This window comes from Rhamphochromis longiceps, linkage group LG17 (genome assembly GCF_057381845.1).
Source record: "Rhamphochromis longiceps isolate RC_006_pf linkage group LG17, R_longiceps_female_GT1.1, whole genome shotgun sequence".
Lineage (NCBI taxonomy): Eukaryota > Metazoa > Chordata > Actinopteri > Cichliformes > Cichlidae > Rhamphochromis > Rhamphochromis longiceps.
Window position 1 is genome coordinate 24,494,218 of NC_140573.1, and position 26,552 is coordinate 24,520,769.

The following is a 26,552-nucleotide window of genomic DNA, read 5'->3' on the forward strand; positions in this document are numbered from 1 at the left end:
TGCTAAACCTTTTTTTCAGCAGGTAGCCACCTGGAAAGTTTAGCCAAAATTCACTTTGAGCGGGGAAAAAAAATCCCATTGTCATTCCAAGGACTTCAGTTAGTGGTGCTGTGTCAAGGCTGCTGGTGTGGCTCACTTGAGCTCTTAACATATTGTGTTCTGACCTGAGACAGACCTGGGACTCACCTTATTTTTGAGGGTGTTTTTTTTAAAACCCTAAATCACAACCTCTTCTTAAACCTCATGAACAAGTGAAATCCTAAGTAATGATAAAGCAAATCCAAATGCAAAACACAGCTCAATGGCGTGATGAACCTCTGACTTATTTAGCCACCACTCCCCCAAACTCCTAGCACAGACGGTTGTCCTCTAAACAGGGAGCTGTTACCTCTCAGTGACCTCCATAGCTGCAGCCAGTGCAAAAACATAGCCTTACGGCCTGGCATGAGAATAATTGTCTGTTTAAATACTTTCTCAAAGGTTGAGAAATGACTGACTCACAGGAGCCAAGAATTAAACATAACCCATATGCAGTTTGAGAAAAACTAACTAACCCCTATGATTCAGTCTTGTAGAACCACCTTTATTGATAAGATCTTGAAATAATCCTTTTCTGTATAATTATCAGTCTTATTGTGGAGAAACTTTAGCTTGTTTTCGCTGCGGTTTGCAGCCATTCATTTATGCACAGCTGTTTTAAGGTCTGACCACAGCATTTCAATCAGGTTGAAGTCTGGACTTTGGCTTGGATATTGCAACACCTTGATTCTTTTCTTTTTCAGCCATTCTGTTATAGATTTGCTGCTGTACTTGGGATCACTGGCCTGCTGCATGACCCAGTTTAGGCCAAGCTTTAACTGTCAAGCAGATGACTGCATATTTGTCTCTAGAATAATTTGGTAAGAAGACTTTATGGGTGACTCAGTGGCTGTGAGGTGCACAGTTCCTGTAAACGAGCATAAATCATCACCCTTCCACCACAGGTAGGAGGTGTTTGTGCTGATATGTTGTGTTTGGTTTTCACCAAACATAGCAGTGTGCATTATGGACATCTGTCATCTGTCCAAAGGACATTATTCCACAAGTCTTGTGGGTCTGTTCCATTGGCTTTGCACCCTACAGCTTGCAATACATTTTATTTTTAGACAGAGGCAGCTTTTTTTCTACAAAACTTTCCAAACAAGCCATACGTGTTCATAATCTTTAACATTTAACATGATAATTAATTTCTGAGATGCAGGTTTTACAGCTTTTTTTGAACAACACATGGCCTGACCTTGGTGTAAATCTGCTGGGCCATCCTCTCCTGAGAAGACTGTGGTATTTCATTAACACACACCTAAACACTCCAGACCACCAAGTGCAAAAGCTGCTCACACCTGCTGACGATTAGTTAATCAAGTCCATTTGATTAGCAGCACCTGGCTGCTCTTAACTTCTATGGAAGCCTTAGCTGTGTACTTGTTTTTCACAGCACTCTCTTTTTCTCAAGACAATAACATCCAATAAGGAAAAAAAATGTCTCAATAAAGCCGAGCCGCCTCTTGTTCTCGCAGTACTTCTTTATTTGGAGTGTGTAAATTACACTACATCAAAACTCTTTACAGTAACTGAGGATAGTTTGGTGTACAGTACGTGGTAACATATCCCTTTAACACATCATACACAACATACGACACACAGCTGCTGCGTCACATGAAACCAAATACAGTGTTTTTGTTGGCAAGAGAATCAGGGGGAAAATGACATGCTATGCAGAAATGACAGATGTTTTCGTGATACTACGGCAAAGACTCATGATTTTAAAATGTGACCGTGGAAACCAGATACAGCAGCTGTGCCAAATGCTTTTTTCCCCCTTACACTTAAATGAGAAAATAAACTCAAATGAAGTTTTAAATGAGATAAAGAGAGATCATGGAGAGATCTCACTAGAAAGGATGTGCAGCAGGTTAGGATGAGGATAGAGACAGAAACATACTAAATGAATTAACTGATGAACTCTGGATCACACCTGTGGTCCCAGACAGGTGCTCAGACTTAAATTTCAGTAGGGAAAACAATCCATGCGTCTCCAGTGGATTACTGGATTTGCTTAACTATGCTAACAATTTCACAAATTTCTGCAACTATGGATAAAAACAGCAGCTGTGTGTGAGGCTGGACAATAAAGAAGGAGAAAAAGACTTTTACTTCTAGGCAGAGAGAGATCACACTAGAAAGGATATGCAGCAGGTTAGGATGAGGATAGAGACAGAAACATACTAAATGAATTAACAGTGTGTTAAGTTGGAAGGAGTACTTTAAGGAGCTGATTACTGAAGAAAATTAAAGAAGAAGATAGATGAAGGAAGAGGATTGGTAAGGAGGAAGTGAGGGGCTATAAAAGTGATGAAGATATGGGAACGTTGTTGGCAGAAGTGACAGAGACGTTCAAGATAGGCCCTTTTTGCTTCCAACAGTAATGGACGGGTTGACAGATGAGTTCAGGCAAGAGTATGCATGGTCTATGATGATTGCAGACAAGACTGATCTTTATTGAGAGTAGAGAACAGCTGTAAAAGAGGCTGAAGAGGTGGAGGTATGCGCTGGAATAAAGAGGAACATAAGTGAGACAGAATACATGTGTGTGAATGAGAGGTGGAATGATGAAGCTGCAAGGAGTAAAGACAGTGAAGGCAGATGAGTTTAAATTCCTAGTATCAACCACCCAAACCAAGAGATTGTGCACAAGATGGAGTGGGAATGCTAAAAACAGCTTGCTTTAACGGCTTTTTTCTTATCTGTCCCCCTGTGCAACGCACAACTTCCATCAATGAAGATTTAAAAATAAGAAAATGAGAGAAACCTAAAGCTCTAAAGCCAGCTCTTCTGCAGCTCAGCTTTAGACTGAGCTAAACGTATCACATTTAATGACGAATCCTTCTCCACATATTACATCATAGTGCAGCTGTTTGTCCTACATTCGTAACCAGCTCACTTTTTGTTCTTTTTGTTACATTTGAAATTAAATGCGTAGGCTTAGCTAAATTAAATGTTAGCTAAGCATAGCAAGCTATTTATTTAAAATCACAAAAGCAAAAGTTTATTTTTAAAGTTGCGCCATGAAAGAAAAAGTGTGCTCCTCTGGGCCAACTTGGATAATGCATGAAAAACAGAAGCACACAACATTCACCTGACTGCAAGCATACATCATTTCCTATTTTCCTGAATTCATGAGACAATTGGGGCATGTGAGTTTTATAGATGGTGCTGTTACAGGCTATTAGCTGGATAATGCAGTGTTTCTGAAGGCATCAGCTGAACTAATAATACCTCAGGATGCAAGCAGCAGCATCTAAAATGCATTCAGGCTGACAAACACGTCCGTCTCCCAATGTTTCCAATCTAAGCCACAATAAAACTCAGCCAATAAATCAGGCAGGGGGTAACAAATTCAAGCACTTAATAGATATATGCACTTCTGAACTTTGAATAAGTCTTGTGAAAGCCTCAATGAAAAATATTCCTCAGAAAATCCAAGATAAGAGATTCAGAACAACTGGATGTCTTTATGTCAAGTGAAGTGCAGTACACGTCTGTGAATTTGGCAGTTTTGTCATAAACCGATATAAAATGAATAATATGTGCATAAATACGTGAAAGGAACCAGAATCATTTCACAAGATAAACCAATTTCACAAAAACTGAGGATATTTTATAAGTTTTGGCTAAATTACAAATAAGCTATCAGAACCTTTTCTCTTTCAGATGCAGCATTATTAAGCGGTGTAATGATTGTCACACTGCAGTAAATGCTGTCTGGATTATTTGTATAAGTCTGACTTGTATCAACTTATCGGGTTGATTTCTGAGACTTGAACTGAATTAGAACTTCAAAATTCTCAAAGGTCATAAGCATACATCATAAGAACTGTACTGTGGCTTCTCATGCTGGAATCCTCATTTATTTAGGCAGCTGCATTGCAGTAAAAGCCCAGTGAAAAGCATTCCTGTGGTTGAATACTTGTACGGACAAAATTCAAAGTGCTGACACAATAAGTGTTTCTGCCTTTGCCTTATAAATCATCACATTTGGAACTACTGTAAAACAAGAGCTCATCAATTCCAGTAACCAGTTTCAGAACAAATGCTTTTTATATTTAGATTAATTTCATTTACACAGCCTTCAAAACAAACTAAGAAAAAATGCCCCTGATCTTCATTCATTCTTGATGACTGGTAGAAACAAACAAACACATGCACAGATTTTAACATTACAACAAAAATGTTAAGTGCTTCAGGACATCATTAGGCAGTTCTTTTCATTTCTCCATTACAGAAATTCTTAGGTATGTCATGTTTCGTGTGTACTTATTATTTTTAAAATACTTGGCATAGAAACAACTGGATGGCTATTGTGCAAACTCATAGGAAAAGATACTCCACTGTATTGGTAAATATGGTCCAAGGAAGTCCAGAGGGAAGAATCTGACCACAGCATCTTCACGTTTCAGTCCAGGAGAACAAGCTGCTACTGAAGAGATGTGTATACACTTAACAGATGGAGCCTCTACCCATGGAAATCTTTTTTGTTGTTGTTTTTTTTTTTTTTTTTTTTTTAAATCCATTATGGTCAAGAATGACCTGCATAGGCCACAGTGAGGGTCTGGATGCTGTCCCAAGCTCCTCAAATGTACTAATGCAGTGGGAATCCCCCCCAACAAAAAAAGTTAACACTTAGTTACTTCTTAAACTACAGCTGAGCTTCAATCTTTTAGACCTTATACTGTCGGTTATTATTAAGTGTTTTCCCTAATATGCAGGAGGCAACATGGTTCAGTCAGGACTTTTCATCGCCTGCCAGTCAGTCCGGCTGCACTACTGCGGTTGAGGTTGCGGCTGAGCTGAGGGAAGTGGACGGTGGGAGTTCTGGAGGTGGGACCATAGAGGCCCAGGTTTCTGGCTGCGACAGACTTCCTGGGCTGCTTCACACAAGGGAACGGGGAGAAGACTTGCTGTTTAGGAATGGAGGAGAGCCCCGGGGTTGACGGGGAAGAGGAGACTTGGGATCTAGAAGATGAGGAGATAGAGGAGAGGGAGGGGGTAGAGGGGGAGGAGGTTTTGTAAAAGGTGGAAGAGGCAGGAGGAGAGAGCGCAGATAAGCAATTAGCTGATGAAGAAGGTGGTAAGGAGGAGGTGGAGTTGGGTTTTGGAGTGGAGGTTAGTGTAGGAGAATCTGAGGAAGATTGATCAAGAGAAGGAGGAGCTGTTGGAGAGTGGGGTGTGCTTGGTGTGGAAGGTGATGAAGAAGAGATGCAGGAGTTGGAGGAGTGGTGAGGTGGTGGAGTAGTAGGAGGAGAAAAGCATCTGACAGAGCCAGCGTGTCTTTCTGATGAGTCAGACTCTTTATGTCTGATGGAGGATGGCGGTGGAGGGAGGAGAGGGACTTGGGGTGCAGGTTTAAACTCTGGTAATTTGGGTACTGTATCTGGGTTTTGGTCGTTGGGAGAACTTTGATTTGATTCACTCTCTAGAGTCAGGGAGTCCAGCTGCACTACCACATCTGCAACTTCTGCTCCTTTAGTCTCATCTGAACCCTGTAAAGCCTCTTCACATGCTGACCCCGTACCAGAGGAGTCAGGAGACAGAGGTATAAAAGAGTCGCTCGCCTCTTTCTGCTCATCATCCCATTTATTTTCCTCACTCTGTTTCTCCTCCTGCTCCTCAGCCTCCAACTTTGCTGATTCTCTTTTTTCCTTCTCCTTTTCATCTTCCCTGTCCTCTGAATCTCCAAATCCCAGCTGAGCTCTAGCCCTAGCTATATTCCTCCGATGTTGCCGAACATGAGCGCGCCAAGGTGATCCTCCACCTCCTCTGGAGCTTCCTGGAGATCCAGTGCTATTTGAGGCCAGGGAGCTACAGCGCTGCCTGGCTGGGGAACCCGGAGGAACCGGACTCTGGAACAGAGAACTAGGTCGGGCCCCTGGTAAAATGGACGTTGTAGCAGAAGTGGGTCTGTAGCCTCGAGCACCTCCACGTGGTTTTCGGCCCAGGAGGAGATGGTTTATCACTGAACTGGAAGGGTTGAGCTGTGAGGCCAGGACACGGGTGGCAGGACACTTATCTGGAGGGGAGGTGACAGTTCAGAGAGAATAAAACAAAATGTATTAAAACAAGCTTACAACAGATGCTCTCTGAGCTTACCAAGAAGGCATAAAAATGACAGAATTCCATGAGACATTTTTACTTTGCCCTTTAACCAGAGAAACAATTTATTTAGCTGACCAAAGTAACTACTAAGGCATAAAATAAATTGTAAACATAATTTTGTTGTTGCTGTGCAAATCATGACTGCTGCATGCTATCATTATATGAACACCATTAAAATTAGGGGAGAAGATTAAAAAACAAACAAGATAACATGAGCAAAGATAACTAAAGCTAACTAGAGCCTGATTTTTGCTCCAGATAGTTATGTTAAGCTTTTGTTAGCCCTAGTTAGCTCCCTTTAGCTCTTAGTAACTCGTATAACCTCCAGATTAATTTAGCTAGCCACATTAAGATACCATCAACACCTGTTCATTCAAAATAATTGTTAGTTCTGAGTAGTTTCTTTTAGCTTCAATTAGCTCATGGTACCTTCAAACATACACTTTTAGCTTCAGGTACCTACTGTTAGACATCTAGGTACGGTTGCTCTTTTAGGCTTTCATTTGTTGCCATTACTAATATTGAATACTATTAGGTTCAGATAAGTTCTGCTAGCTTCTTTTACCTATTTTCTGCTCACATTTGTTCCAATTAGCTACCATTAGCCCCTGTCAACCCCACTCAACCCTTTTTAGTTTTCCATTAGCCATGTTAGCTTTAGTTAGCTTCTGCTAGCTCTTCTAGATATCTAGTTTTCTCTCCTGTTAGGTTAAGACAGCTCCTGTTAGCTCAAAAAAATCTACTGTTAAGTCTTATTAGCTTATTTAGACCCAATTAAACCATTATTTGTTTTTATTTCCTCTAGATAACTAAACCTTCATTCAATTTTAACAACTTTTACTTTAACTTTTTATAATTATTTGATACAGAAACCATCAAGTAAAGCTTGATGTTTTAAAAATTGTATATAACTGCATGTTTTCTATTTTAATAATTTTTTTTAACATTTTTTAAACACTTAGCTATTCCAAGCAGCAATATAAGATATCAAACACTAGGGGCATGCGGAGCTTTTGGTTTATGCAATAATGAGATTCAGAGAAGATGTGGACTAGAGTGAAAATTATTTTTCTCATATTACATAATATGTACAGTGTTAAGGCCCATTCCCAATGTAAATAAACCATATTACAGTACAAGCAGGACTTTTTAAAAACAGATTAAAGTGATTTACAGAGCGTGTTATGCACAAATGTTTACAGCTGCAGAGGGAAAACACCAAATGTGACTGTAATACTTTTGCACAAGCCTTATAAATCATGTGTGAATACGACATGGAAGGAGCTGCAGCTGCTCATCAAGGTTAGTGTCACGATTACCCAAAACAGAGAAATCCTCCAACATGCAGGCAAAGAATGTGAATCATTGACCAAATCAAGTGTAACTGGAAACATCTGTCACTACAGAGCATTTTGATAATGTATACTGTACACTTCATATAAGAATTAAAATATTTAAGAGCAGTTAAATGTATACAAATATTATTTATGCATGTAAAGGATATTATTTATACATAGCAGTGACAGGTGCCTCCAAATAAACATTCAGAATACATATATAGGTGATTGATTGTGTATGTCACCTGTAACCAGAGCAAAACCATCACCAGTTGTAGCTACAGTAGTTCATTTTCTACACTTATTTTTGATCCAATATCAGTTATATAAAAGTAGAGTGTGACACCTGTTTCCAAAAGGCTCTCAAAATACCAGACAACAGCTGTCAAATTTATAAATAAAAGCTTTCTTAGCACTGCAGACACATGTGTGCACTGCACAGCATTTTGAGAGCATCATCCATCTGCAAAACCGAGCCAACGAAAACCAGAATTTTGTCAAAAATCAATCATTTTTATAGATATACACCACTAGTAATCATTCAGTGGTCTTGCAAGATTTCCCCAGAAGAATTTAGTTCTCTACTTGTATTAGTTGTGTCTGTGGTAAGAATCTGTTGATTCCAATAAAGACCATTTCTAAAAAGTCGAACACCAAAGATTGCTCAAATAATCCCCAGAACACCCAATTTCAGAATGGCTGTTGACACAAGTACCGTCAGTGTGCTGCTCAGTAGTGCTGCCACTCTGTTTGCTGGAAGCCCCCTGAAGAACCCCTGGACTTGTGGGCGCTACAGGTCCAGGTCCTGTGAGTCACACGTCATAATCATCATCAACAGCTGGCTTTTTGGTTTCTTTATTCTCATCCATGTGTACCATTTCACTGGCATTTTATTTATTAAAGGGGACCCATTAGTCTCGTTTTCAGCTCCACATTTATCTTTTAAGTCTACTAGAGTAGCTTTGCATGATTAATATTTAAAAATTAGCCTCATCTATCTTACCATCCTGTCTGAAAGAAGCTAATTTAGCTCCTCTCCCTTTTAAGGCAGCCTTCTTCTGACTAGTTAAATATCTTTGCACTGATAAAACGAGGCGTTTCACTGGTCTTGCCCAAGATGTAAAATTAGTTTGAAATCCCTGCTCTAGATTTTCACGGTCTAGTGAGGTTGCTGTTGAAGTTCATTTCAGTCATCGATGTCATTTAGTCGTGTCAAGTCTCTCATCCCATGGTCAAACAGACCTCGGCTAGTGACAATTGATCTTTGGAGGAATATATATATGGTTTTTAATTTACTCTTTTATATTCTAACGCTTGGGTGTGTGCTTCCTTTGATATATGTGTATTCTCTCCTGCCTCCTTATAATGACAAATACTACATGAATCTGTGGGAAAAGCTGAGCTATATCCCTAAAATGACCATATTTAGGGATATCCCCTAAATATGACATCATAAAGACTAAGGAGTAGAAAAACAAAGTGTCTAAAACTGCTTAACTGAAGCCTGAGCTAGCATTTCACAGGTATTACTTGTACTTGCTGACATCATTACTTGAAACTTTGGTCATGTTTGATACAAGCATGCACAATTGTAACAGACAATAGGAAATGTATAATAGGTCCCCTTTAAGAAATGTTCTGGTGTGTCTCGACAGCAGAAACACACAAGATTTATGCACTGAAGAAAAAAAAAATGTAAAAACATCCTGAAAAAATAAATAATGAACATAATGAAACGCTTTTTTTTTTTTATATGAGTGTCTTTGAGCAATACAAAAGCTCAAAGACATTCATCATCTTGGTAAACCAGCTGTGTGAATGCTGTTACTCATTTCTCACTTACCTGTGCGGATGTAGAGTTGCATAGCCTGTTGCTGCTGCCGTCGTTTGATGCGTGCGTATTGCTTCTTCAGGGCGTAGATGTCGGTGCTCATTCTCTCCATCATCATGCCGTTAATGGCTGCTTGATGCTCTGCCCTTGCACCTCCTCCTCCTCCTGATCCTCCACTACCAGCCCCTCCTCCTCCTCCTCCCACTGCTCCGGGGCTCAGCTCTGCAATGCTTCCCTGCTCGCCTCGCTGGTCTGAATGCAAGAATACATGTAAAACCAGAACACATGCTTTATTATTTCCACTTGTTTGGATCTATTTTATGACTGAACATGAAATAAAGTGATTAGAGTCAAATTAGCTGGTGGTTCAAAAAGGCAGATGGAGCAATTTAAGCAGAATATACAAAACAGGCCAAATCCAGCATGCTTTTTTGGCTCTTCTTAAGCTCTTTTTCATACTTATTTACTTGCCCAGTTTGGCTTTAAATCAAAATCAGCTCTGCACTAGAAACATCAGATTTAGTACAAGCGAGAGAAAAAAAAAAAAGCTGCTTGATGCTATTGATAGATGATAACATCTGGAGCATTCACTTAAATGTACACAACATGCTGCATTGTCTGATAGTGTTTTGGAGACTAGAAGTTACAAGTTTCAAAGACTTTCAAAGTAAGCCCAGCGGGCTGAGTCACTCTTTCCTGTTTTCTTTGCCTCTGATGGCATCACAATCATGGCGCTTTTAGACAAGCAGCCTTTGAAGATGACATAAAGTGCATTTTGTTGAGTGAATTATTGTTTGTTTTCTCTTCAGCTTCACTGAAAGTTGGAAGTTATTTTCCATCTCAGCTCTTCCAGCAGGACACAACGAAAAATCCCCGTCAAAGACAAGCAGCTCAGTTTGTTCACTGTAATTACTCTGCTGTCTCAGAGCCCCTGTGCAGGCGATTGATTGATGTTCTTTTCCTTCACATTGCTTCCAAATATAATGAGCAGAGTTTCCCTTTTGAAGTAGGTTAAGACAGTTGTACTGATATCTTCTTATGAGGTTAAAAGTTCAGCTCAGGTTTGGAAAACAGCTTTTACAGATCTTAACCAATGTTTTTAACTAAAGCCCCCTGGCTGGTTTCAGCTTTTTCATGCTTGTACGAGTCCTTGAAGAAGCAGGAAGTGGGGATTTGTCTGGAGGAAACGGATCAGAGTCTGTCAGTACTTAGAGTCATATTAAGGGCAGGACACGAGGATTTGGGGCAGCAGTCCATCTGGAACTGCTTGGCTCCTGACTGTACCCACACTGAGGGTCACCATTTAAATCCCGTGTGTGTGTGTGTGTGTGTGTGCGCTGACCTTTGAGATGTTTCTGGTATCTCTGCAGTTCGGGGGCCAGTAGGCCACCCAGGGGACCCAGACAGCCGAGCGCAGTCACCACAGAATCTTCATCGTCCATGTCGGCGTCATCATCGCTCTCCCAGCTGCCCAGACCACTACTGCAAGAAAACCATCACCACCACCACAAAATACACATATTTATCTGTACAAGAGGCGAGATGTCAGACAGACAGAAAAAAAGAGTGTAAACACACTTTTGGACTGAATGTTTTGGTTTTCTGAACATTTGCTGACGACCAACATTTTACTGTTAATGTTGAATATTAGTGTCAGTGAGCAGAGTTGCACTGCTTTAATTTACAATGAGTTAATTCTGTATTAAAATTATAGTTGGTGATTACAAAGAGGCTTTACTGCTTCCTATACCGCGCCATTTTCCTTCTGAAAGTAGTGACCATCAGTAGAATACAAGCATCTGTCCCATGGTCACACCTCCAGGTCATCACTAGCGGTCACAGAGAACATAAAAATGTCTTTAAGAGTAGTAAAGTGGAAAAATATTGAGTTGTGTTTTTTTTTTTTTTTTTTTTTTACACAGCACTATTGATCTTCTGAGTTTAGAACAAACCTTCCATTGGATTTCACTGACGTAGGAAACGGAGTGATGTTGTAGGTGTATTTCTCTCTTAGCTCGGCTAGCTGAGGGAAGGGAAACACCGCCATGGAGTAAACCTCCTGACAGACACAGAAAGGAGACAGGTGAGGAAGCCATGATCACAACATGTACAGCATTAAAGTAGTGTGTGTGAAGTTTGCTCACTACCTGCATGAGCTCTGTAGGATCGATGAGGTTGTGCTCCAACATCTCTTGAGTGAGACAACCCATGGTGCTGTAAAACTCATCTGCTGTCTGACAGTACTCTATCCTCCTGAAGAAAGAGGAAGTGAGAGAACCAAGGATGGGTTTATAATTTGATTTAAACCATCAGAGATGTGGGATACACGTAAAAAGTTGATAAGCAATTTTTATTTATGTCAGAATTTATCAACAGTGTTAGCAGAATATTTTATCACTTTAAACACGCTTTTGCAAATGGTTGCCTTTTATTTTGAAAATTAACCAGATTAACTGTGCTGTTCCCATGTCTGACGTCCTGCCCTCTTCATCTTCTCTGTGAAGCTTCTGCAAAACAATAGACTTGAAGGCATTTTGAGGGACTCAAAACCATCAAAACCACTTTCCATCTGATATGTGGACTCACATCCTGTTTGGATGCAATCAGCTCCAGCAGCTGAAACCCCACAGGATGCATTTCCGGGGTAATTATTATTAATAAAATAGAATAGCAAGGGTGATATTCGCTTTCAGTGGATTTTTAATACCAAGGGAAATTAACTCATTCACTGCCAGCCATTGGCAGTGAATGAGTTAAATTCTCTTGCAAACACTGAAAAAAAAAAATTGGGTGGAGGTATGTAGCGCAAAGCTACATAACTCCCTGAGCACCATGCATGAACTGCAGTCCTGGACACAGACGAATATCTTGATTATTTTGTGATATTTTCTTGAGATGCATGGTGCTCAAGGAGGTATGTAGCTTTGAGCTACATACCTCCACCCAGTTTTTTTTTATTTTTTTATATTTGAGTTTATATTTTATATTATAATATTCAGTGCTTGCAAGAGAATTTAATTGCCCTTGCCATTAATAAGCAGCAGAAATTTGCTTCCTCTAAAGCAGGGGTGTTGAACTCCAGGCCTCAAGGGCTGGTGTCCTGCAGGTTTTAGATATTACCCTGGGTAAACACACCTGAATGAAATGATTAGTTCATTACGAAGCTTCAATAGGATATCTGGACTGGATAGCGTAAGGACCTCAGTCAGTTGGGAGGGGCCCGAAGCCTCTACTCTCTACACACCAAAAGAAGTAAGCTGAGCTCTGTGGTTCAGGCTTCTGACTGGAATTCCTCTAGGTGAGGTGTTTTGAAAATTTCCAAATGGGAGAACCTGGACTTCTCTCAGCTGGCTTAGGAATGCCTCAGTGTCCCACCAGAAGAGCTGGAGGTAGTGGCTAGGGAGAGCTACTGACCCAGATGCATGAATGGATGATGTGAAATGTCCAGTTTTCCCCTATCCTAAAGGGCTAAAAAAAATCTTGATATAAAATCTACTCCAGCAGCCAATCACTTTTTAGTTACACGTAAGCTACACCCCACCTCTGTTCATAATGTGCATGCATGAGTAACACTGCAACCAAACAGCCAAGCCACACCTGATGTAACATCTGCAGCAGAATTACCAAAACATACGTGTTTGGGTGTGTTCTCTACACCAGGTGTGACTGCAGGTAGGTTCACTTACTCTCCCAGTCTCTCCCAGATGGCGAGACCAACTCGAAACAGCACCTCTGACCCCTCAAAGAAAACAGAGTCCCAGATCTTCAGCACGGTGGGTGCCGGCAGGCAGGTGGCAAACATGGTCAGAAACCACTGCATAGTGAAGACGTTGGTCAGCGGAGGCTCGTAGCTGCCTGCAGCAGAGAGACAAACAGATATTAAACATACATGAAAAAGTTCTTAGCCTCTCTGTAGGATGAACATCTAAATAGTTTACAGACTTTGTGACCAAATATCCCATATAGCAACTGTACCTCCAGCCTCTCGGTTGGCTGCTTTCTGAAGGTGGTGGAGGTGCTGGGAAAGCCTCGGCAGCTTTAGACGCAGCAGGTCTCTGAATACCGCCATGTCCACTGACAGGAGGAGACAACAGAGTAAGAAATCTAGCGTGATGAAAAGTTAATGGTATTCATTAATCCTCAGATTAGATCCCCAGATCCACAGTTTTTAAATTTACATAACTATTTTCATTTTTCACTGGAAAAATAAACCCAATTTGATATAAAATTTATTCTGTCAAGTCCATTAAATCACTAGTGTTTTCAAATCCAGGTAGGACCCATCTGCTGACTTAGACTCTGGGGGCGTCGGCCAGTTTTTGTAGGGCTTCAAGTGTTAGTGGATGAAAGAAATTCAGATTAAGCTTCTCTTTTTTCCCTATTTACAAATTTAAAAAAAATTATGAAACAACCTTAATTTCAATCACACAATAGCCAACCCCCGGGGCCTGGCCCTGGATAAGAGGGTGGAGGGAGGGAGGGAGGGATGGATGGATGGATGGATGGATGGATGGATGATAGCCAATTACATTTCAGGAAATACAATATACGACTGAAGCTGAGACGTCACTACTCCAGGCCTACGTGTGGACTACAACATACAGGAATGCATTTATGGAGATTATTTCATCTCCAAATCAGATAAATGTACCCAAGGGAGTAAAAAAAAACAATCAAAAACAAAACAGTCATGACTCTAAAATGCAGACAGATAATCTCCTGCATCTCTAATTGCTGCTGCTCTGTTAAGCACTCTGTATCTGCCCTGATGGAGTTCCTGCAATTTGGTGTCCACTTTCACATTTTTACATTTGGCACGACGATATTGTCATTAGCATCTTTTTAACACATAAGTGTGAAAATTAGATATTATGGCAGCCAGTAAAATCTTAGGTGTACTGTCATAGGCTGTTTACCTGATAACGCTCGCAAGTTGTTGGCAAAATAACTGTCAGGCAGCACTTTATCGATAAGATAGATCATCACCTGGATATGGATGAGTGGGGAAAAAAAGAACAGAAAATAAATAAAAAACATGGTTTAAGCACGGTTATGATCATTCAAAGCAAATTAAGCTACTTAAAAATGTTTTATTTTAAATTCCACCAGCATATGTAAGCAGACTAAACTCAATGACCTGAGTTTGATTATATGGTTAGATTTTGGTGTATACCTTCAGTGCATCACTTTCATTGCCTTCTGTAACCTCCAGTATAAGAGCAGCCAGTACATTGAATCCTTGGCAGTAACCCACAGTTTTATTCCAGCGGGCGTATGCCAGAAGCACCCTCTTCAGCACCACCCTGTCTTGTTCCCCTTCCTGGCCACAATAAGAGCTGCAGCCTGTCCTGTGTAGATCCTGTGGACGAAAAGGAACAACAGCTTGGATTATTTTATTACAAGGACGTGCATTAACATTAAACAGGATAAATGATGACTAGACTTTGCCCTGTTTACGGAAACAGCCGTTCCTCTGTTGAATCAATGAGTCAGTGAGAAACAGCAAAGATCTGCAATGACTCAGCTGACAGAGTCATCCTGTGTTCTGACGCACAAGTCATCAGCAAACAGCATCTAAGCAGGTACACCTTCCGAGAAACACATTATATTTTATTGGTAGCTCGAATAAACTGTTGAATGCACATAAACAGCCATTACGGATGTATGCACTCACAAAAACAGCTCATCATTTTTTCCTCAACAGGTTGAGGAAAAAATGGTCAGGGGAAAGATGGAATGTTAATAATTATAGGTCTTGAATCCAGTGTAGTACTAAAGTTTCAAACACAGACTACACTGAGTGGACTAAATGCTAGTTTGATGACATTCACACCCAGTCTGGAGGAATAATTTACCTTTAATATGCTGACGTCTACGTCATCGCTGACATAAGAACTAAGCCTAGCCCTTAGTTTTACAGAAAAAAAAAAAAAACTTTACAGGAATAAATGAAATTTTTAAATTCGTATCAATCACAGCTTTTTAAGTTTTTAAGGCTTTTTTCTGTGATTGTCAGGAAACATTTCAAAACCGCATCATACATTCAGATATTCTCATAGCACAGGTTCAGGGGTTTTGTGTTAGGATTACTAGTCATCAACACTAATAATTTAAACAGATAAATGGATTAAATACATAATGAAAATTCTTGCCTTTGACAGCCTAGTTGCAGTTACAAGTTTAATTTGAAGTTGTAGATTATCCTGGACATTTCAATACAGGGGTGACGCGCTTTTAGCACCACAGAATGGCTGTATAAGACGGATGTAGCTTCAGGGTCTCCATCCATATACATCCTAGTGACAGCATCCATCTTTTATGTAAAATGTATGCTAGGAGCCAGCCTCAAGTGGCCAATTACAGAACTGCAGTTTTTGGCATTTCATTTATCAAAGCCAGGACCTTTCTTTTAAAGATACAGGATCCAAAATGTTTAGAATAAAAGAGCTTTATGAATGTTTGTATGTGAAGTGCTTTGAGTGCTCCGTGGAGTAGTACCATGCCCTGCATGTGACCTTGAACTATGTCTACATTACACTTCAAAAGGTATTCAGTGGTCTGCCTGTTCTGTATTTTATGCTATATGCTGCAAATACAATTTGGTTACCTTGACGATCTGGATCCCAAGGGAGTCATCATCTGGATTGCTGCGTTCATTAAAGGCAAAACGAAGAGTCTTCTCCCAGTCAATAGAGATACTGTGGAGGTACTGGTCTGCTAAGGTTAGCCAAACCTGGATAATGACAACAGCAGCCAATAAACAATGAGTCAGTCGGTGCTGTGGTTTTTGTAGAAATCCAGCCAACATTTAGACGGTACTTTTACTTCAATTAGGAGCCCCTGTTCACTGTGACTCCCATCGTTTTACATCCACGCAAGAGAAAAGCTTTTCATTTTCTGACAAAATGAAAGTAATTGCTTCCATTTCTTCATACTTGCATCAAAAAAGATAAAACTGGGTTGTGAGATGAATGGAGCGTAGATAAAGTACCTCTACACACTGTTCTTTCATACTACGCTTTCTCTCTCATGACTGTAAAAACTTGGCCCGAAGGCTGACGACAACAAAGTGAACAGACGTTTCTTGCAATAGCACAGCTGGGCTCTCGCTTTTATTTGCTTAACACCCCGATGGCTTCAAAACACGACCAGAGAGGAAAAATGTGTAACGCTTTGTTTATCAAAACACCTTTTTATATGGAAGCAATTTTGTGCCCAAACAGAGAGAGTTTCTACTTTTTTTACTCACTGAGTATGACAAAGTTCTTACAAAGCTTATATTTGGGTGGTTAGAGCAACATACCCTGTTCCTCCATTCCTTTGGTATCCCAGTTGGAAGTCTTGCCACAGCTTTGAGGGCATCGTACCACTGTGGGGAAGAAAAAGCACTCAGTTTAATTGGTTTATCAATGAAAATACCCAGAATTATAATTTTTATATGCTTACTCTATTAAAGAAAAAGGAAAAAGCTATCCAGTCTCACTCACTATATGTCCATCTTCTACATAGAGTCTAAACATGCACGTAGTGGAATGTAAACATAATTTCAGACCAACAGCTTTAAAGTAGTAAAAAGAAGATGTATCAAGGAAGGATACTTGTGGTATCGAATAGAGTTACTGGCTTAATAGCATATAGATTATATTCAGTGCAATCACGTTCATCCAACTTTATATTTAGTGTGACGATTAATGTCACTGGTTGTCTAACTGGTTCAAGTGTGCTTAAAGATGTGTAGTTATTTTTATAATGAAGATGAACTGAAAAGAAAAAATATATATTCAGTATTCGTATGGTAGACATTTTTATTTTAACATGTCTATTTGTCTAAATTATGCATTGCTAATATGGGGGGAGGGGTATCTGCAGAATAATCTGAAGGTGTACTTAATATATGGGCAGTGTATCGTCACCCCTCACCTGCTGAAATCCATTCTTTCCCAGAGATGGTTCAATGGTAAACTTCAGCCTTGTGTCAACCCCTACAAACAAACAAACAGCTGGTTAGAGGCACCTTCTACTTGATGTTCAGACTTTTTCCAGATACAGAATTGTTTTTTTGTTTTTTTTGTTTAAATGTGTACACATGCACAGAAATGTTATCTGGAAATCGCACACTTAAAACATAAGGTAGTTAATGAACCCAAGTTATTGATCTTCATAATTTAAAACCCACATTTATAAAAAACGTTCCAGAGAAACATTTTTCCTCAAACACCTTTGTGTACTTCTCATTTCACTAAACAATCTGCTTAATGTTTAATGTTAAAGATCTCAAGTCTTTCTGCTAGTTTTAGTCAGATACACCCAATGGCAAAATGGCGCAGTTTACACATTTTCACGTGTATCCAAAGGAAAAATGGACATCTCATTTCCCGACTGTGATATTTTTTGGTTTGCTTTGGAGCTGTGAGTCGCTCTCCACTTCCTGGTAGTGCTGAATCCGCGTTTCAGTCTCCATTTCACTGATTAAATATCGTCTAAAACCTCATTTACAGCAGAATACAGCCCTACGAGAAGACTACCCGGAAGAGAAATTCTCATCTGAAGTTAAGAAGCCGTAAAGTCCTGACATGCCAGTTCTCTCGGCTCAACGCCAACAGCTCCGACTACGGCCATTTGCCTTCCCGTCCCCATCCAGCTCAGCCTCTGGAGGATTGGTGTCGCTCACGCGGGACACCTGCGTGGTTTTTCTCTACGATGAAACTCCGAACATAAGAAATAATGGCTTGTAACCTGAACGGTCCGCTTCTGCCGTTTTGTCGTGCGCCATTATGGATGAGCGCAGTTTTATTCTGCAGTGTCCTCTCGGGGCTTCAGGAGAGGATTAACGCGGAAAACCCTCCTACTTCCCCGTCACAGATTAGTCTAACGCAGCCGATTCAGTGTGGATACAGAACTGCAGCTAAGGCCGGCAGCAGCAAAGTTCAGAGGGCAAATTTAACCAGTTCTCCACAGTGTACGTGACATAACCACGGTAAACACGAACATAAACAAGGAGAGTGTGAAATGATGGGATAAAAGAGTCCACGATTCAAATCTTATTCTGAAAGTCTGTAATTTGATCGATTATCAAGGTAAAGGTAACGAACCTCCACCCAAATACAGCAGCGGTTTTAACAATCTCTTACACTGCCGCACATGTGCCAGAGAAACGTCTCAGTTTTATTTCAAACCTGGAATCTACTTATTCTTACTTTCACTGCGTCTCGTTTAGATTTCGACTTGCTCTGTTACCCCCTTTTCTATTTAAGTGATCTCGAGTATTTTTAAGGTTTTTGTCTTATTCCATTTTAATTGTCAATTCTACTTTAATGAGCTATGCTATAAAGTTTTTTCCAGCCTGTATCATAATGATTTCCACATTAACAAGATTCAAACTAAATGTGGGTCAAACAGTTTTAGTGGGACACATTCATGCCTGAAATTTTAATATATGTATCCAGCCATGACCTTTTGTCGCTTACATCACATTATTGGTATTTTCATTTACAATGTGCTACAGTTCACTACTGTAAACTGTACTGTAATATTTACATATTACAGCCATTTACTATTGGAATTACATTATAATAATGTTTAATGACAAAAATCAAACCCAGTGCATGGGGTTGACAAATATAAAAATATTTTACTCCCATTATAAGTAAATCCTATGAATGCAAATCAACAGCAACCCCAGCCACTAAAGATGTGCCCATTCATTTTAGCACCTGGTGTCTGCACAACACTTTCCCATGACCTCATATGCCATATATACCATTTCTTTGGAAATAAATAGCTTGTTTTATGTCACCTGCACATATTTGCTAACCACATGTCTGATGCATCAGACATCCGCAAATACACAGAAAATAAGCCAAGTCACTCATGACTGTTCGCTATGCTGGTTAATCATTTCTTAAAATGACTAACACACAAATTATTGTTTTAAACAGTCCTAAAGGATCCATTCTTAAAATGTTTGTAATACCACATTAATGCTTAACTGTGCCATTATTTTGATAATCATAATTGGAAACATATTTCTTGAATGTGATCTTTCTTGGCTTACGATATGTAAAGGAAAGTATGATTTTTTTAAAAATTGCTGCACCCACATGACCCAAAATCTCCAACAACAGCGTGGACTTTATTAATATTATTAGATATTTCAGCCCAACATTTCGTAGTATTTTGGCATGTATTCCTTTTTTAGCGCTGCTCTGCCTGCAGATGTTTAAAATAAGCCCATATACTCGAAGGTCACCTGGCTCTAAGGTGCACAGCAGCCGGGGTGCACTCCTGGATATCCCGTTGCGCTTCTTCAGGACGCTGCTGATGATGTTACCGACCCCTCCCGAGCTTTGCTGCCGCTGCTTCACGCCCGCTCTCGGCCTTCTGCCGGCGGCGGGGAGCCGTTCCTGTCTCATCCCGGAACCAGAGCTGTAAACGCGCTCAGTTACCTCATCGTTTGGTTCCGCTTTTACAGGCACTCCTTTGATGGGGGGCTAGAAGACATTCTGGCCGCTCCTCCAAACGCTCTCCTGTAAATCAATCGATTAAATTGATGTTTCAGCCTTCTTCCGGTGATGTCTCGTTCTTCTGATTTATTCCGGAGGAAACAACATATCTCCGACGTATCAGTAAGTGCGGTACTAAATCACCCAGCACGCCATGTTCAAAGGCTCCAAGTTATGCATTAAACATAAGAAAGGTAAAAAATAGCCGAAAGTAACCGTTTGTGCTCCTTTAGCGCCGCTGATGCTGCTGCACGCCTCCTCATCCTCCTCCGATATGGCGTCACCGGGAGGAGGCGCACGGACGGAGGGATGCGGTAGGATGGAGAGACATGTGGGGCAAGATAAAAGGATGAGGTAATGGTGGAGGAGAGCGCATGGAAAGGGGAAGTGGAGATTCAGTTTTGTAACCCACTAAATCCTAGCGCACCTAATACAACAATGTCATCTCGCTGCTTACATCTATTTAGACAAAGTCACATTTCCTTTCACAGTGAACTGAGATGAGCAGACAGCAGTGGGCAGACTTTATCTGACAGCAGGGCACAACACTTCACACGAAGAGACAGAAGACCTGCAACCAAGTAAATGCCTTTCCTATACCTACAGCAAAGATTAATTCTCAGACAGGAAAACCCTTTCTGGGGTAAGGTCAAGTGTCAAAAAGGCAAGGCTCTTCCTTAAAGTAGCAGCTCATAGATACAAAGATACACAAGAGTTTTTTTCTTCCACAAAACTTTAAAGTACACAGTGAAAAGAACGATTACACCATTTTTCTAAAGATTTTCGGCATTGGGTAACTTATCCAAGTGTTTCCCAACCTTTTGGGGCCACGGAACATGTCACATTAGAAAAACCACACGGCACACCACCAAACAAAAAACATGTCACAAAAAGGATATTGATCTTTTGACACGCACCAGGCATAGCGGAATTGCCTCGGTTTGTCCCCAGTATACCCCCAGTACTTTTTGCTTTCATTACTCATGCTAGGGCCTTCATCTCGGTCGGAATTTTCTCCAGGACCAGGTCAGATTGACTACTTTTTCTTTTTAAATATTTATCCATTGCTATTTCGCGCTGCCTTGTCTCACTCGCAGCATGACTATTGTGTAATTTCTTCTGCGTCTTCTTCTGTTTTACTGGCAGTTGGCAATCCATTTGATTAGAGCAGGTAGTTGTACTGCCCTCTAGTAGAAAAAAAAAGGTAATTGTTCTGCCCGTTACTCACGCCTGTCGCTTAGATTACTAATCAGGTGGAACCAAATAATCTTCCATGGCACACCTGATCATTTCTCATGGCACACCTATGTGCCACGGCACAGTGGTTGGGAAACACTGACTTATCCTACAATTCAAACAGAAATCCTTTCCTAAAATGTGTATACTCTCCCTCCGTTTAGTTATCCATCTTCATAAACGTTCTACCAACAAAATGTGGCAAGCAATCAAAGAAATCTTTGCAATGAAAATCAATGATGCTGGCGTTATGATTCAGCCCTAACAGGTGCAGGAAGTGCTTCCTGAGTGGAAAACATTTAGTCTAAATGAAATTACCTGCAACAGACTTTACATAAAAATAAATCAAGGCCTTTGTGGTGAAACTGTTCAGCCAGTAAAGCTTCATGATGAATTACCTCAGCTCTAGATGTTTATGTTCCAAGGACAGCACTAATAACAAATGTGTTTCTATCATGGAAATTATTTTGGGGCTGTACACATCTGCTCATGTACAGAAGCTGCTGTTACACAGCAGACAGACATCATTAAAAGATACTGTAAGATAAATAGTTAACTGATAAATCTTTAATGTCCCAGTTTGAAAAAGCTCTTTCCAGCCCTCAGGCAAACATGCCCAAATTAACTGAAATTTTAGAGTCAGGAAAAGTACAATCAGACATTTTATGAACTAGTAAGATGCAGATGAAAAATTATACCACACATAATTCAACCTGATTACATTTTGACTGCATTTTTCCTGCTCTGCCTGCTGCTGCTGCTGTTGTTGATGTTAATATTAATATAAAAATATTTACGCATTACCATAGCGACCAGAGAGCATTAAAGGGCTGAGAGGAGGATGTTACTCTCAATGTTGTTGCCGCATTTCAGGAGTACACTGCTAATAAAGTTACACAGTGAATTCGCATTTATTATTATATTTACAAAATACCAGTTTGTGTCTCGGTCGTATCATTTTATTTTGTTGTATTTATCTGCGACACCTTAAAAGCCGGTCAGTGAAAATATTCTCTGACATTAAACGGGTCCATGGCGCAAAAAAGTATCAGGACTCTTTGGGGACCCTAGCATGAGTAGTGGTCAGAAGAAAGCAAAAAGGGTATACTGGGGACAAACCGAGCCAATTCGGCTATGCCTGGTGTGTGGGGAAAAATTAGCAATATCCATTTTGTGACATTTTTGTTTGGTGGTGTGCCGTGTGATTTTTCTAATGTGAAATATGTGCCGTGGCTCCAAAAGGTTGGGAAACACTGCTCTAATGCAGAGACACACACACACTCACACACATCCTGTAGTAACAGATGGTCTGTTTTTCCCCTGTAGGAACAATTAGATCATAAATTGCTATTTGTTATGAAGTCATAATCTTGATATAAACACGTTCATGTCATTTCATGCAATAAAAAGTAATAAAGCATTGACTGAAATTTATTGTGTAGTATTTTCTATGTCACCAGCAAAAACCATTCAGCCAAATCACAGCCTTTGCAGTGTTCAACAGGAGCCATATTACCATATTAATGTTCTGTGTTGTGCAACTGACCACCTAGTGTACGACTGGCCTGGTCATAAAGTCTGTAAATGGAAAGCAGCACTGGAAAGCTTATATTCTGTTATAGAGACCATGATGGGAGCCAATATGATGCACAGTGATGGAAAAGAACAGTCTCAGTAAATGCATAATAGCTATTCAGTGATATCTTCACTTCTCTGGCCAGGCCTGCCTCTAGGTGTCTGATAAGTGGAGTTAATCAGTGTTAAGGCCAAAATCTACAGTTCCTGTAGTGGCCACATGAGTATGGAAGCCCGTTGCTGCCACACACACACAAAAAAAAAAAAAGTATCCATAACTCGAAATTTCAACTTATTAACTCAAACTTTTGAGAAAAGTAACTCGAAATTTCAAGTTAGCACTGCTAATCAGTAATCTACGTGAATTACATAATTTTCTTGTTACCCGGAAGCTGAATCCCTCAGCTACAAATGCTACAGCTAAGCTACCAGTATTACAGCCAGTCATTAATGCCCAAATTGCTGGATATTTTCAGCGTGGCTTTACACATGATGAAATCATTGTTTTATTAGCAGAATCACATGGCATTACTATCAACAAACGCACTTTCGAAAGCGTCAATTTGTTGTGATTCGGTTTTGAGTGCGCATTCCAGATTACTGATTGACAGAGCTAACTCGAAATTTTGAGTTATGGATACTTTTTTTTTTAAAGTTGCAGAAACGGGCTTCCGTACATGAGGCTGTTACAGCATTTAAAAACTGCGTATTGCCTGGTATAGGAAGGTAAAACAGTTTTGGTCTCACCTACACTAATTAAATTAAATTAACTGGACATCTCCACTTTCATACATTTTAAAGATTATTATCATTACTTTTTTTGTTGTTTCGGCTTCTTTTTGGATCATAAATTGGCATGTTTTGGTTTAAACTCCATTTCTCCTGTTGTTTGACAAATCTGGTTTGGATCATGTCATCCACGATTTGTACCTCTCAGTTTTAAGTTGTTGCTCTAGTTTATTTGCGCCTCCAAAGACCAATGAACTCCTGAGACGTGCAGACACAATCCTTTCTGTACTTTCACTCTGAGAATTTCAGGGTGAATTATTTCACTCTGTCATTTCTGCTGTCAAACTTACTGTTTCCAAGATGTAAAAGATAATCAGTATAGTCAGGATATTCATGTTCATGCATCTACCATTTGCTTAATTCACAACCTGCTTCTTGAAAATATAAGAGTGTAATTTTGATACTTCAGGGAGTTTGACTACAAAGAAAAGGTCCCACAGGATGAGAAACCTCAACCATCTAAACCCCAAAAAGGCCACAGAAACAAGGCTGACATGTGACCATTTAAAAAAAACAAAATGGCTCTCATGTGTGTCTGCATCTGATTTGCAGAAAAGGACAGAAAAAAGTGAAATTAGTAACCATGTTTCATTTGCTGTGTTGTCTGGTAATTATTCAGGTTTCTGTAGGAACGCCTCCATTAGCTGCCATTTCTTTCTTTTTTTTCCTTTTTTTGAGCGACAGGCTTCTCATGATTCATAAATTGGTGGCAAAAACATGGAAACCTAAAGTTTCCTCTTAAAAGTGAATCTTTGACCTCTTTATTTTTTCAGTGAAATGAAATTTAAAAAACAAACAAACAAACAAACAAACAGGGAATTGATTTTCAAACAAAGGGTTGCTCTGAAAGTCTAAATGTGAAATTCAATTAATGTACAGCGTTACACTAAAGCCAATCAAAATGCAGGATACTTTCTGAACAAAACACATAATATAACATATAATATGGACGAGTAGGACAAGGGAGACAAAAAATGGTGTGCAGGAGAGACACCTGAGCACCCTTACAAGACCTGTATAAATGCATTTTTGTTAAAATAAATTTAAAAAAAAAACAAAAACACACACACACACACACACACACACACACACACACACACACACACACACACAAAAAAAACAACCAAATTCTACTTCATTTCTCTTTCATGATTTATGATATCGGACTAGGTGTCACAAAAATATTTTAGGTCCTTTCAGCACCCATCCATAATTATTTTGTTTCCTTTTTTTCCTATTCTCAGCTTGCATGGAATTGAAAAAGCCATCCTTAATATGGTCATCTCACCTTCTACCTACCTGCTGTTCAAACCTAGTGCTTACGATGGGCAGCCAATAAGAACAAAGAACACCTTAACAATAGAGCAACTAAAATAGCCTCCTTCAAAAGACACCAAGATTCAGCATGAGATAAATACAGATGATTTTAAACCATGAATCACACAAAGCTACCCTAGCTGAGTCCAAACAAACATCTGGAGCTGAAATGGACCATAATGACCAATAACTAAATAACACACCATAATGGAATTAGTGTTAACATGTAGATTTTTTAAGAAGTACACTGTGTTAATACACACTCCTGAATTCAGATGAAATAAACTCATGAGACGTTTCATAATTTATTAGAGAGAAAGAATGTGAATAATGATACACATAATTTGTGTTCATTTTCAGCCACTCATATTCATATAATTTTTTGAAGGATGGTGCAGATTTTGTGGCCTTCCCAGCTCAGTGCAGTCAGCTAAGAGGACCTCCACCTGTTGTTTCACACAGTTACACCTCCTGTGTCACCCTGCCTGGTTTGCTATTACATAAAAACAATGAGTGTATAGTCTTACGTCGTTTTTGTGACACGGCCTGAAGAAACGCTGTGATAATGTCGTAGTTCTTCTGCAGTTTGTGGCAAAGTCGGTCCCGTCTCTTCAGCTGGCGAATCAACTTGGCCGACTGAAGGCCTGTACGATATTTCACCTCCTGGATGATTGAATGCAGCTCCTCTGGGGCTGAAAACAAACACAGAAAATTGGTGGTACAAACTCCACACAAAAAAACCCTGGCTTGATGGTAGAATTGAACTCAGCACATTTTTATTGTGAGGCAATATTGCTAACCACTGCTCGACCTGTGCTGCCCTTACAGCATTTATTATTATTATTATTATTATTATCATCATTATTTTAAATGCCAGTAACAGCCCAAAATTACGTCATCTATTGATCTCTAACTTTTTCAGATGATCACATTTTAGGAACATGTGTCTTTCTTTAACCTACATCTTTTTCAAACACATATTTTCCACAATAATATGTACTCAAAATAAAGCCATGGCACAGTTTTGACACACCCGTGATATCTGCAGTCCTCTGATAAATCATAATCTCACACTCATTAGCCTGTTTTTCCAAGCTGCAGGCAAAGGAGGAAATGAAAACCAGATCAGCAGTGCCACATAAACACAAACCCTCCACCCATTAATGGAAACATGGCGTTTAAAATCTGATCACAGCAATAGATCTAAGGAAAAACAGGGGACACTTTTGGTTGTTTTTCTCATGTGTAAAATAAAACAGATACAAGAGCAGTTAAAAGTAGTTCTTACTTCATTGTGATATACATCTATTAAGGATCGAAGGATGGACGGACAAGCCATTCAAATAAATCAATAACTTTTTTTTAAAATTATTAATCCTGCTAACTACCACACAGACAAATCACATAAACTTTGGATGTTATGCATTTAGCTTTTTGGTGTGTGTATTATTTTTGCAAATACATTTGGATTAAAGCTAATAAAAATAATATATCCACAGACATTGTATCAATTTTCACAACTGTAAGAGTCTAATGCAGCCAGTCACTGGTTGCCAATTAGGGACGCACAAATCTGATATTTAGTTATTGGTCAGATCCCGACTCAAAATGGTGGATCTGGTATCAGTAAAATCTGTCCATCTACTTGATTCAATTATATGCTGTTCTGTGTTTGCTGTACCAGTAGTGCGCTGGTTGCTAACAGCAAAGATTCAGCAGTTTGGTGGCACAACCGTTGATGACACTTGTGGCTTTTCTGCAGTAGTCTGCATA

General features: G+C 39.7%; 1 protein-coding gene across 5 annotated transcripts in view; it reads right to left on the minus strand.

Moving 5' to 3' along the window:
* Positions 1 to 1,554: 1,554 nt before the first annotated feature.
* tbc1d30 (TBC1 domain family, member 30) overlaps positions 1,555 to 26,552 on the minus strand; it is a 28,929-nt gene continuing 3,931 nt past the window's right edge. Inside the window, exons 2-15 of one of the 5 annotated variants that reach the window (XM_085386881.1) lie at positions 25,307 to 25,471; positions 17,281 to 17,342; positions 16,664 to 16,729; positions 15,968 to 16,093; positions 14,534 to 14,719; positions 14,277 to 14,346; positions 13,336 to 13,434; positions 13,047 to 13,215; positions 11,508 to 11,613; positions 11,313 to 11,419; positions 10,703 to 10,842; positions 9,373 to 9,612; positions 8,245 to 8,334; positions 1,555 to 6,106 (exon numbers count right to left, since the gene is read on the minus strand). In XM_085386881.1, the coding sequence (XP_085243007.1) occupies positions 4,833 to 6,106; positions 8,245 to 8,334; positions 9,373 to 9,612; positions 10,703 to 10,842; positions 11,313 to 11,419; positions 11,508 to 11,613; positions 13,047 to 13,215; positions 13,336 to 13,434; positions 14,277 to 14,346; positions 14,534 to 14,719; positions 15,968 to 16,093; positions 16,664 to 16,729; positions 17,281 to 17,342; positions 25,307 to 25,471 (2,900 nt within the window). In that variant the 3' untranslated portion in view covers positions 1,555 to 4,832. Of the gene's footprint in view, positions 6,107 to 8,244; positions 8,335 to 9,372; positions 9,613 to 10,702; positions 10,843 to 11,312; positions 11,420 to 11,507; positions 11,614 to 13,046; positions 13,216 to 13,335; positions 13,435 to 14,276; positions 14,347 to 14,533; positions 14,720 to 15,967; positions 16,094 to 16,663; positions 16,730 to 17,280; positions 17,343 to 18,096; positions 18,173 to 19,609; positions 20,139 to 25,306; positions 25,472 to 26,552 lie in introns of those variants that run through there. The other 4 variants (XM_085386883.1, XM_085386884.1, XM_085386882.1 and 1 more) reach the window with 4 other exon arrangements.